At 39.7% G+C, this 12,569-nt stretch overlaps 1 protein-coding gene across 1 annotated transcript; it reads right to left on the bottom strand.

Moving 5' to 3' along the window:
• Positions 1 to 2,154: 2,154 nt before the first annotated feature.
• On the bottom strand, positions 2,155 to 6,267 carry CCDC179 (coiled-coil domain containing 179). The gene is made up of 3 exons (XM_069566625.1): positions 6,160 to 6,267; positions 5,519 to 5,563; positions 2,155 to 2,346 (listed from the first exon to the last, which is right to left on the bottom strand). The coding sequence occupies exons 1-3, from the start codon at positions 6,202 to 6,204 to the stop codon at positions 2,155 to 2,157; spliced, it is 282 nt and encodes a 93-aa protein (XP_069422726.1). The 5' UTR covers positions 6,205 to 6,267.
• Positions 6,268 to 12,569: the final 6,302 nt, after the last annotated feature.

The raw sequence follows: 12,569 nt of genomic DNA, 5'->3' as shown, positions 1-12,569 counted from the left end.
CCAAGGAATCTTCCCAACTCAGGGGCTGAATCCAGGTCTCCCACATTGCAGGTGGATTCTGAGCCACCAAGGAATTGCAAATTAAAATAATGAAATATCACTATACAACTATCCACCTGGCTAAAATCTGCAAACACTGATAACATCAAATATTGGCAATGGTAAGGAGCAACAGACAACTGTCATTCATTGCTAGTGGGAGTGCAAAATAATACAGCTACTTTGGAAGACAGTTTTGCCAGGTTTTTTTTTTTTTTTTCTCAAAGTTAAACACAGTTTTACCATATGATCCAGTAATTGTGTTTCTAGGTATTTTCCCAAATGAATTGAAAGCTATGTGTAAAAAAACATTTCTCATGAATGTTTAGAGCAATTTTTTTGATGATTGCTAAAACTGCAAGTGACCACTATGTTTTTCAGTAGGTGCGTGGATCCATGCAATGGGTAAAAAGAAATGAATTATCAGATCATGAAAAGATATGAAGGAAACTCACGTGTCTATTACTAAGTAAAAGAAACCAGTATGAAAGATTACATACTATATGATTCCAACCATATGACATTCTGGAAAAAGGTGAAACTATCGAGATAGCAAAAAGATCAGTGATTGCCAGGGGCTTGAGATGGGTGAGGGAAGAGGGAAAGGATGAATGTATAGTGCACACGAGATTTTTAGGGCAGTGAAAATCTCCCGTATGATAGTGTAACGGTGAATAAAAGATGTGTGTGTGTTTGTCTATGTTTGTATGTGTGGGGTGTCTATCAGCTTTTTTGAAGTATAGTTAACATGCAATAAACCACACATATTTATTTGAAATGTATACTTTAAAACGTTTTGACACGCATACACCCACAAAGCCATCACCTCAACCAAGATTATATATATATATACACACAGAGAGGTTACTCTTTTGATCAACAAGAACTGATTCAACAGGTGTATACTTTTTCCCTTTGTCCTGTATCCTCTTCTTTTGGAATGTGGATGCAATCTTTACCTATTGTAGAAGCCTTTTTGAGACCATGAGAGTAAAAGTCATGTGAAAATGTGAATGATCAAAACGATGGAAGGAGCCTGAAACTTCTTTGGTGGTTTTATAAATCACCATATCAATCCTAGGCTGCCTAGATCAGGAGTTCTCCTTTGGAGGAAAAAGTACTATTTGTTTAAACCATGACAGCTGAGTTTCTTTTAGAAGGAGCTGAAGTTACAAATTTCTACCTAACAATGCTATTCATTAGTGAGGTTTATTTTCCTTGAAAAAGAAAACCAACAGAAAAAAAAAATCTTAATGATCAGAAATATAACCTATCTTAAATATTTCTACAATGAAATCTGATCCCAGAGATTGCCTAAATAAGGTCAGGGCTCACTTCTAAGGCAAAAGAGGAATGGATGAAGAAATTTGGGGGTTTTCACCCTAAAAAATCTGCCTAAGATGGGAGGTAATAGTTTTCTTCAAATATCTAAAGGACTTTCCAGTGCAAGGAAAGTCATTGGATTTATGACGGGTTATTAGGCATACAATTGGTACTACATGTAAAAAGCTCATGGAGGCAATATAAAGTGTTACATGAAAAAACTTTCAGTTTTTAAAAGATTTTTAAAAATGTGGACCATTTTAAAAGTCTTTCTTGAACTTGTTACAATATTGCTTCTACTGTTTATGTTCTGGTTTTTTGGCCATGAGGCATGTGGGATCTCAGCTCCTTGACCAGGGATTGCACCTGCAGCCCCTGTGTTGGAAGGCTGTGTCTTAACCACTGGACCATCAGATAAGTCCCTGGAAGAACTTTCAAATGTATATCAAAGGTATGCAAAAAGATAGAATAAGCTGTGGTTGGTGTAGAGTTTTCTGATGTTACAAATGCTCAAGCCTAGATTGAAAAACTATTTGGCAGGAGATTTTGTGACTTATTCTGCAAATAATATAATCGAGAAGATTTAAGTGGATAACTTTGGGCAGTTAATAACATATGCAAAGAATTCAGAACATCAAGGTTTCAAACATCACACTCTTTCCATTAGACCACATTCAAAAGACAACTACAAAGACGACTTAAATAACCGATGAGAATTTGATTAGAGGAGTTTTAAGGTAACTTCCCATACTATAGTTACTGATTTCTCAAAGGAAAGGGGAAAAACAGAATTTAGAATGTTATATAAATGAAAAACATGATGATGTGTTTTGCATTTAAGGATCTATTAATTTCAGTTAATTTCAGTGGAGCACTTACTAGGAGTCCTGGTTCTGGAACAGGCGCAGGCCTTGCAAACCGTTTATTAAATTTCCTCTTCTGTTTCCAAAGGTTTCTCATATGCTCAATACGTTTAGCTGTGGACTTTAGGAAAAAATTAAAAGGAAAGAAAACTTTTACAGTATCAACAACACAGCATGCCAACATTTTTGGTTTGTATCCACAAAAAAAGATAAACACTATCAGTGGATATGGCTTACACAGATACACAGAAATAGGGGAAAAATTTTTGCAAATGTGGGTTTATAGATGAAGAAAACACTTTGGAGCTTCATTAGAGTTTTCAAATGAAACTCTTTATTTTGATTTCCACTTCACTAACTGGGCACTATTAGACAGAAGGAAAGATATACCCATTTGAATGCAGAGTTCCAAAGAATAGCAAGGAGAGATAAGAAAGCCTTCTTCAGCGATCAATGCAAAGAAATAGAGGAAAACAATAGAATGGGAAAGACTAGAGATCTCTTCAAGAAAATTAGAGATACCAAGGGAACATTTCATGCAAAGACAGGCACAATAAAGGACAGAAATGGTATGAACCTAACAGAAGCAGAAGATATTAAGAAGAGGTGGCAAGTATACACAGAAGAACTATACAAAAAAAAATCTTCATGACCCAGATAACCACAATGGTGTCATCACTCACCTAGAGTCAGACATGCTGGAATGCAATGTCAAGGTGGGCCTTTGGAAGCATCACTACAAACAAAGCTAGTGGGGGTGATGGAACTCCAGTTGAGCTATTTCAAATCCTAAAAGATGATACTGTGAAAGATCTGTGCTCAATATGCTAGCAAATTTGGAAAACTCAGCAGTGGTCATGGGACTGGAAAAGGTCAGTTTTCATTCCAATCCCTAAAAAGGCAATGCCAAAGAATTCAAACTACCACACAATTGCACTCATCTCACGCCTTTGTAAAGTAATGCTCAAAATTCTTCAAGCCAGGCTTCGGCAATACGTGAATCATGAACTTCCAGATGTTCAAGCTGGTTTTAGAAAAGACAGAGGAACCAGAGATCAAATTGCCAACATCCACTAGATCATTGAAAAAGCAAGAGAGTTCCAGAGAAACATCTTCTGCTTTATTGACTACACCAAAGCCTTTGACTGTGTGGATCGCAACAAACTGTAGAAAACTCTGAAAGAGATGGGAATATCAGACTACCTGACCTGCCTCCAAAGAAATCTGCATGCAGGTCAAGAAGCAACAGTTAAAACTGGACATGGAACAACAGACTGGTTCCAAATTGGGAAAGAAGTATGTCAAGGTCGCATACTGTCACCCTGCTTATTTAACTTATATACAGAGTACATCATGAGAAGAGGTGGGCTGGATGAAGCACAAGCTGGAATCAAGATTGCTGGGAGAAATATTTCTAACCTCAGATATGCAGATGACACCACCCTTATGGCAGAAAGCAAAGAACTAGAGCCTCTTGATGAAAGTGAAAGAGTAGAGTGAAAAAGTTGGCATAAACTCAACATTCAGAAAACTAAGATCATGGCATCTGGTCCAATCAGTTCATAGCAATTAGATGGGGAAACAATGGAAACAATGCAATACTTATTTTGGGGGCTCCAAAATCATTGCAAATGGTGACTGCAGCCATGAAATTAAAAGACGCTTGCTTCTTGGAAGGAAAGCTATGATCAACCTAGAGAGCATATTAAAAAGCAGAGACATTACTTTGCTAACAAAAGTCCATCTAGTCAAAGCTATGTTTTTTTCCAGTAGTCATGTATGCATGTGAGACTATAAAGAACTGTAAAGAAAGCTGAGCGCTAAAGAATTGATGCTTTTCAACTGTGGTGTCGGGGAAGACTCTTGAGAGTTCCTTGGACTGCAAGGAGATCAAACCAGACCATCCTAAAGGAAATAGTCCTGAATATTCATTGGAAGGACTGATGCTGAAGCTGAAACTCCAATACTTTGGCCACCTGATGCTAAGAACTGACTCACTAGAAAAGACTTCGATGCTGGAAAAGACTGAAGGCAGAGGAGAAGGGGCTGACAGAGGATGAGATGGTTGGATGGCATCACTGACTTGATGGACATGAGTTTGAATAAGCTACGGGCACTGGTGATGGACAGGGAAGCCTGGCTTGCTGGGTTGCAAATAGTCGGACATGACTGAGAGACTGAACTGAACTGAACTGAACTGAGACAGATCTAAGACTCATGGATATATGTGTTTACTTTTATTTTAAAGGTAATGTTCATTTTAAAATCCCAAAGAGCTTTTCCTTATAGAAGTAAGAATACAAATACATGCACATTCTTTAGTTCTCTTAAATGATGAATGTCACACAGAGTCTTATGTCCCCATTGCATGGCTGGCATATATAAGTAGCAGAGACCTAGGAGATGAAACTAGAATGCTTGGAAGACAAGGTAACAGAGTAGTAGGGTGGAAAAGACAGAAATAATAGGAACATTTCCACTGCCAATGTGAAATTGGTATAATTGCTTTGAAAACAATATGGCATTATTTTTCATAACAATGGTAGGGTCCAATCCTTTTATTCTTGCCCAAATAATCAAGTGAAACCCTTGATTATGGGAAAAGAAAAAAGGCGTGTACTCTAAAGCTCACAGTAGCACTGGTCATCATAGGAAATTTTGGAAACAACCCAATATCCATCAACAGGAGAAAGGTTTAATGAACTGTGATATGTGCCACAATGAAATATTAATAGCAGTGAAAACAAAGGAATTAGAACTATATACCACACTATGGACAATCTATGAAAACAATGTTAAGAAGGAAGGATAAATCATACAATGAATTTTGTGTGATCCTTCGCTTATGAAGTTCAAAACCAAGAAGACAATATACTTTTAGGAGCATTAAAGGAAAAGATTCGATTGATAAAAATAAAATTCAAGGTAGTGATTACCTCTGGGAGAGATGCAGGGCTCAGGTTGAGCACAGAAGTAGCCTCTAGATGAGTTCAAGGATACCCATATGTTTTCTTAAATTAGAGGTATATTTTATAATTTCATATGCTGTATAAATATATATATATATATCCTGTCCACATCAAAATGTTAAAAAGAGGAGAAAAATAAACCATTTAGGTTATCATAGTTAAGACTCATTCTGATACTAGTCACAAGATCCCAGAGTCTCAACAAAGATAACACAGAAGGGTCTAGCTAGCAAAATTTCTGTCCTGTTAGGGATCAGCGCACATAAGGGAACGCGATAAAAGTCACACTTTTGAAATAATCAGGATTATTTGTTTAAACATTACCTGCCTTTGAGTGACTTCTGCAGGATGCCGCCAGCTCGAGCTTTCCTACGTAACAGGTAAGATTTAAAAATTTTAAAAAAGGGCATGAACAAATGGAAAATTCAGTCATTATAATAGGAAGCCTGTGCTACTATTTTCTGTTTATGTAATAGATGCCTACTATCTCAACTGCAAGAGGCAGGATCAGAATAAGAATAGCAAAGTGAACACTGGGGTGGAAGATGAGATTGTATTATGAGAAAAAGAAAAAAAAAAAATCTATGAACCACACTACCAGGACTACTGAGATTTATTCTGGAAGGAGAGAGTGTACAAGAAAAACCAAACAAGCACGTTTCAGTTGGTACTGAACATTGCCACGCTGGGTCAGTAAGTCATTCAACCAACAGAAGACAGCACGTGCTTGGCCCTGGCAGGCAGGAGGCGGGGCTTTTCCACCTCCCTGTAGGTCCTGTAGCCCAGGATCCAGTCGGCCTCCTCCCACTACCACCCCTCCCAACTCCCCGCTGGATTTCCCAACCCCAAACCACCAGTCGTCTTGCAAGGGCAAGCAGCGCGAGGGGCCAAGGCAGCCTCCGAGAAGCGGGCAGGCGCAGGGCCCGGGGCTGCAGAGGCGGCGCTGAGGGCCTGGGAGGACTCACGGGGTTGACTTGGACAGACTCGTCCTCCCTACAGCACAGGCACATGCTGCAGAGCCTTGCAGCGCCGCAGCGCCCACCGCCGGCCCCTCCCCGTCCTCAGAGCGGCGCGCCCGGTGGGCCCCGCGAGCCCCGCCCTGTTCCATCACAATTCTCTTTATCCTACCCGCTGGGGGCCCGCCCTTCCCCTTAGCGGTCTTCCAATCGCAGTGCAAGGAAGCTGAAGTCTGCAGCCCACCGGAGATGGGCTAGCCTTCCGGTTCCTTTGCTCTGACATCCGCGTAACACCCACCGGTTTTCCATCTTTTCCAGACCTCATCGCTCTACTCTTGCCTGCAGGGAGTTCCCCTCCCTTCTTAACACATCTAGCTTACATTCCGTGGTCCCTCGCTTCAGTCTCAGGGTTTCTTAGTTCCATCACCTCATGATTCTTCTGTCACAGCTTCCCGTTGGATACATCCAAGTACTTGCCTCCTGGTCAGTAACCAGGCAGAAGGGAGAAATCTTGAAGATGGCTGCAATGCACATTCACTGTCTCTGACTTAAACTGGGTCCTCGCCAATGTTTACCACTTTTATGTTGCACCCCTTCTTTTGGGGGCTTTGCAGCGTTTCCTTCAAACTGTCTTCTGTTAAAATCTCGGAACCCACCATCTCCAGGTTACTTTTAGAAGAAGCAGAACAAGTCTTGCTTTGCACTCTGATAATGGCTAACACTTCTGTAGAGGTTATGCTCAGTGCTGTTAGATGAATTGATGCATATGTAACTCATTAACTCTTTATAGCAACCCAACAGGGGCATCTATGCTGATTATCCTCTTGGAAACAAGGCTCTAGCATGTTAAATAACTTGCCCACGTAATTAGCAGCTTCAGCTGTGTCCAACTCTGTGTGACACTATGGACTGTGGCCCGCCAGGCTCCTCTGTCCAAGCGATTCTCCAGGCAAGAATACTGGAGTGGGTTGCCATGCCCTCCTCAATATATAACTTGAACTTGGCCAAGATTATATAATTGGAGAGGTAGCTGGAATTTATATCCACGATCAGCCTCAGAGCCTGTGCTCTAAATACTGTGCTAGGCCATCAACTACTTTTAAAAGATTAGACTGCACAATAAAATCAATTCTGGGCACACAGAGATTACTTAGAAACTGGGGATGACTGCTGATGGATCAACTGTGACTGCCAGACGAAGTGTCAGTGCTAGGGTGACATGAGAGCAAGAGGACAGGTCTGAGTCCCATCCTTCTTCGCTCCCACCTGCTTCCCAGTCGCTGTCCAGTACCCACTATTAGCTGAACCTACAAGGATCCAGCTGAATAAATTTCCAGATCTTTTCTTTTTTTAAAAATTTATTTTGTAATTGGGGGAAATTGCTTTACAATGTCGTGTTGGTTTCTGCTGTGCAACAATGCAAATCACCTGTCATTATACATATATCCTCTCCACCTTGAGCCTCCCTCTCCTCTCCCCGTCCACCCTTCAGCTCTTTTATTTCTAAAGAGAAAAATAAATATGTGAAGTCCCAACCTTGGCTTTACAAAGTAGAGTATGGAAGAGCGGGTTTAGAGCTGAAAGATAACGGACCAGTAAGTGGCACAACAGCCATCATGCCCTAAATCACTTTGCAGTCCTTCAAGTCCCCACTATTCTTATTGATAATCTGTATCACGCAACAGACAGCCAATGCTCTGCACCTCACTCAGATCTTAACATGTGATATTGTTATTGTTGTTCAGTCTCTGTTATGTCCAACTCTTTGCCACCCCTTGGACTGCAGCATGCCAGGCTTCCCCGTCCTTCACCATCTTCTGGAGCTTTCTCAAACTGATGTCCGTTAAGTCAGTGATATGACCAAGAGCAAAGGGGCAAAAAATATACTGTCTGAATCTGGGCAGTATATTTGCATAAAAATTGCCTTTGCCAAAAATCTATGCAATTTAACTGTACAACAAATTATGAACACACCTGAACACTAAATGTCAGCGGTCTTCCTACATGCTCCTATTTGATTGGTATAGAGCTGCGATTCTCAAAGTAAACTCCAGAAAGTACCACCATCCCAAAATACTTGTGATTTTACATGAAGAAGCAAAACAAGTAAACAAACCACGCTTCCTTTCTACCTAAAAATGAGTGCTGAGTTCAAGTATGTTTTGGACATAACGGTAAATGTAAGAGTCAAATGGTTAAAAAAAAAAGATAAATATCTTTATGGTTGGATGACTTTAAAACTTCTAATATGCTAGTGACTATGAATTACAGGTTCTTTACCACTAGTGCCACCTGGGAAGCCCCAGTATATTACACAGTGTTTGTCTAATTTGTTGCTTGTGGGATCCCTTTGTGCCATCTACATATATATATTGTGCCATGTATATGCATATAAAATCTTCCTCACTTATATGTGGAGGATTCTACATTAAATACAGTAGTTATTGCTGAATAACTTAGTGTTATTTTATAATACTTTAAGCATGACATACTTTAGTATGTCAAGGCTGTATGTTTTCATCCTGCTTATTTAACTTATATGCAGAGTACATCATTCAAAATGCCAGACTGGATGAAGCACAAGCTGGAATCAAGATTGCCAGGAGAAATATCAATAACTTCACATATGCAGGTGACACCACCCTATGGCAGAAAGCAAAGAAGAACTAAAGAATCTCGATGAAAGTGAAAGAGGAGACTGAAAAAGCTGGCTTAAAACTAAACATTCATAGAACGAATATCATGGCATCTGGTCCCATCAATTCATGGCTAGTAGATGGGGAAACAGTGGAAACAGTGAGAGACTTTATTTTGTGGGGGGTGGGGGTGGGGCTCCAAAATCATTGGAGACAGTGACTGCAGCCATGAAATTAAAAGATGCTTGTTCCTTGGAAGAAAATCTATGACAAACCTAGACAGCATAATAAAAAGCAGAGACATTACTTTACCAACAAAGATCCATCTTGTCAAACCTATGGTTTTTCTAGTAGTCATGTATGGATGTGAGAGTTGAACTTTTACAAAGAAAGCTGAGCACCAAAGAACTGATGCTTTTGAACAGTGGTATTGGAGATTCTTGAGAGTCCCTTGGACTGCAAGGAGATCAAACTAGTCCATCCTAAAGGAAATCAGTCCTGAATATTCATTGGAAGGACTGATGCTGAAGCTAAAACTACAATACTCTGGCCACCTGATGCAAAGAACCGACTCCTTGGAAAAGGCCCTGATGCTGGGAAAGATTGAGGGCAGGAAGAGAAGGGATTGACAGAGGATGAGATGGTTGGATGGCATCACCGACTTGATGGACATGAGTTTGAGCAAGCTCAGGGTGTTGGTGATGGACAGGGAAGCCTGATGTGCTGCAGTCCATGGGGTGGCAAAGAGTCAGACACGACTGAGTGACTAAACTGAAGTATGACCTTGCAATGTCATAAACTGCATCATTAACTCAATATCAATATTTAAGATTTTTCCCACATGCAATTATTTGTCTGATTGTCTAAGCAAAATCTGCTGATCTTTGTTTTATATCTTAAATGGCTGTTTCATAATGCAAGTGCGATTAGCTTGTGCGAGTATTTCTGCACTGTAGCTGGTATTTTTAATTAGCTTTCTCTGGATATTTGATAAATATATACTGATAAATTAAAGTAATATGGCATTAATCAATGCTACATATATATCACATAAGACAGGATAATATTTATAAAATAGAGTGCCTACATAATTTTCCTTTGCTTGAATATTAAGCATTTTCTTTCATGTCTTGCAAATGAAATCATTTCAGGTTTGTGTCTTTTCAGCGTTCTTTGCTATCATCCCAAGTATTTCCAAGCTTGTTAGAAACTGAATTTGTGGAAGCATTTAAATATTTCATTCACATTTTTAAAAAGCTTATCATGTTTGATGTTTCCATAATTAGATTTTGCTTTGTAAGTATATACAAATACAGTACAAATTCTTAAAAATATTAGCCTGTAAGCTTTTCCACATAAATGAAACAGCTTATGCAGAAATACAAATGGATTGTCCAATTGGACTATCTTGTCCTGTTATTCAAAGATTTTCTGTTTTGTTAATTTTCTGGGATTCCAAGACACCATGGGATCTGTTTTGGGGCATGAAGAAACTTTATTATTTCCTTTGATTTCAATATACTATTTTTCAATTTGAGACTATTTTCCAAAGTACATAGGAGGATTTTGACTAATTCATATACATTAAAATTTCCCTGTGACTTTATTTTTTAAAATAACTTTAAGGAAACAAAACTTTTTTAGGTCTTAAGATTCTTTAAACCCTGGAAATTTTTCTTACAATTAAAGTCTGTTACCATTCTGGGATAAAATGCCAAAGTAAATCAGGTGTTGACAGATTCATTGCTCTTTCTTTTTGACCCTTCTTCCATTCTGCAGATATTTATATCCACTGAATGATTCTTCTGTTCCAGTGTCTATGCTTCATGTTGGAGTTTTAGTACCAAACAAGCCAGATTCCTGTATGAATGAGTCCCATGTTAAATAATACTAGCTAGGGGTGACTCTATGGTGTACAATCTGTGTAGTCACACACTGGGACTCATTGCTTAGCAAGATTGATGCTCGGTTCTTGCTGTCTTAAAATTCTCGATTTTTAAGCAAGTGGCTCTGAATTTTCATTTGGCACCTTGTTGTTATTGTTTAGTCACTTAGTCCTGTTTGACTTTTTTGCGACCCCAAGGACTATAAGCTCCTCTGTTCACAGGATTTCTCAGGCTAGAGTACTGGAGTGGGTTGCTATTTCCTTCTCCAGGGGATCTTCCAGATCCAGGGATCAAAACTGCTTCTCCTTTATTGCAGGTGGATTCTTTACCACTGAGCCACCAGGGAAGCTCTGCTGCTGCTGCTGCTGCTGCTGCTGCTGCTGCTGCTGCTGCTGCTGCTGCTGCTGCTAAGTCGCTTCAGTCGTGTCCAACTCTGTGCGACCCCATAGACGGCAGCCCACCAGGCTCCCCCGCCCCTGGGATTTCCAGGCAAGAACACTGGAATGGGTTGCCATTTCCTTCCCCAATTCTTGAAAGTAAAAAGTGAAGGTGAAGTCACTCAGTCATGCCTGACTCTTAGCGACCCCATGGACTACAGCCTACCAAGCTCCTCCATCCATGGGATTTTCCAGGCAAGAGTACTGGAGTGGGGTGTCATTGCCTTCTCCAAGGGAAGCCCTAGGACCTGCCAATTGTGTAGGTTGTGTTGAGCCTACTCTACAAAGTGGGAGAAATATCTATCAATTATCTATCATCAAATATGTGGGACATAGTAGCATTTAATATCATTTTTATTATTATTTTATGAGTGAAGTTTATAGTAGATTTTTCCTTTTCTGTACCTGTGTGTAGTGAAACTGAAATTAGAGACTGTAAATATGTCTATATCGAGTTATATCTTTTTAAGTCCAACCTACCACTTCATCCTGTCCAGAGTCCTTTTGTTCTCTACAGTGCAGCTCCTCCATGTCATCTGCTTACTTGGTTACTGTGTTACATCATCATCCAAATTTTAATAAAAACCTTGCATGGCACAGGGTCGAGAAGGATGCTGTACATCTCAGCACAGAGAGCTGCACTGAAATTTTATCAGTAAGTATTCACCACTACCTTTTGGTAGAATTTATTCAGTTATATGTTCACTCAAATACTAGCTAGTTCTGATTATATTTGTCTTGTTGGCATCAATATCATGAAATTTTCTTCTACATAATATTATTGGAATCTGAATGTGCTTTATGCTACGAGTCCATATAGAAGCTTGCTCAGTAAACTTCTCCCCAGTTTAGAAATTGACTTAGATCAAATTCTAGTGTTAATATTGCATAAATAGATCAATAAAAGGAGTTAAACTAGGGAGAAAAAAAACTCCAGCATTTATGTTGGACTGTTTTTATTTATTTCATAGTTTATTGTATTAATTTTCTATGGCTGCTATAAAAATTACCACAGACTTGGTAGCTTAGAGCAACAGAAGTTTATTCTAGAAGTCAGAAGTCTGAAATCAGGGTGTCAGTAGGGCTTTACTCTCTCAAGGGGCTCAAGGGTAGACCCTGTTCCTTGGCTTTTCCGGCTTCCAGTGGTTGCCTGCACTCATTGGCTTGAAGGCACATCATCCCAGTCTTTGTGCTCATCTTCACTCATCCTTATCTTCCATGTTTGTCTAATCTTTGCATCTTAGAGGATGCTTATAATGGTATCTGGAGCCCACCTAGATAACCCAGGACAATTTCATCTCAAAATTCTTAATTTAATCATGCCTGCAAAACCCCTTTTCCAAATAAAGCATTGTTCATTAGGTGCCAACCCCGCCCCCCCCTCCCCCAACCCAGGTGGCTCAGAAGGTAAAGAATCTGCCTGCAGTGCAGGAGACTCAGGTTCAATCCCTGGGTCATGA

The sequence above is a fragment of the Ovis canadensis genome, chromosome 21 (assembly GCF_042477335.2).
Source record: "Ovis canadensis isolate MfBH-ARS-UI-01 breed Bighorn chromosome 21, ARS-UI_OviCan_v2, whole genome shotgun sequence".
NCBI lineage: Eukaryota > Metazoa > Chordata > Mammalia > Artiodactyla > Bovidae > Ovis > Ovis canadensis.
Note: the sequence above shows the minus strand (reverse complement) of the source record. Positions and strands in the feature narration are given on the sequence as shown.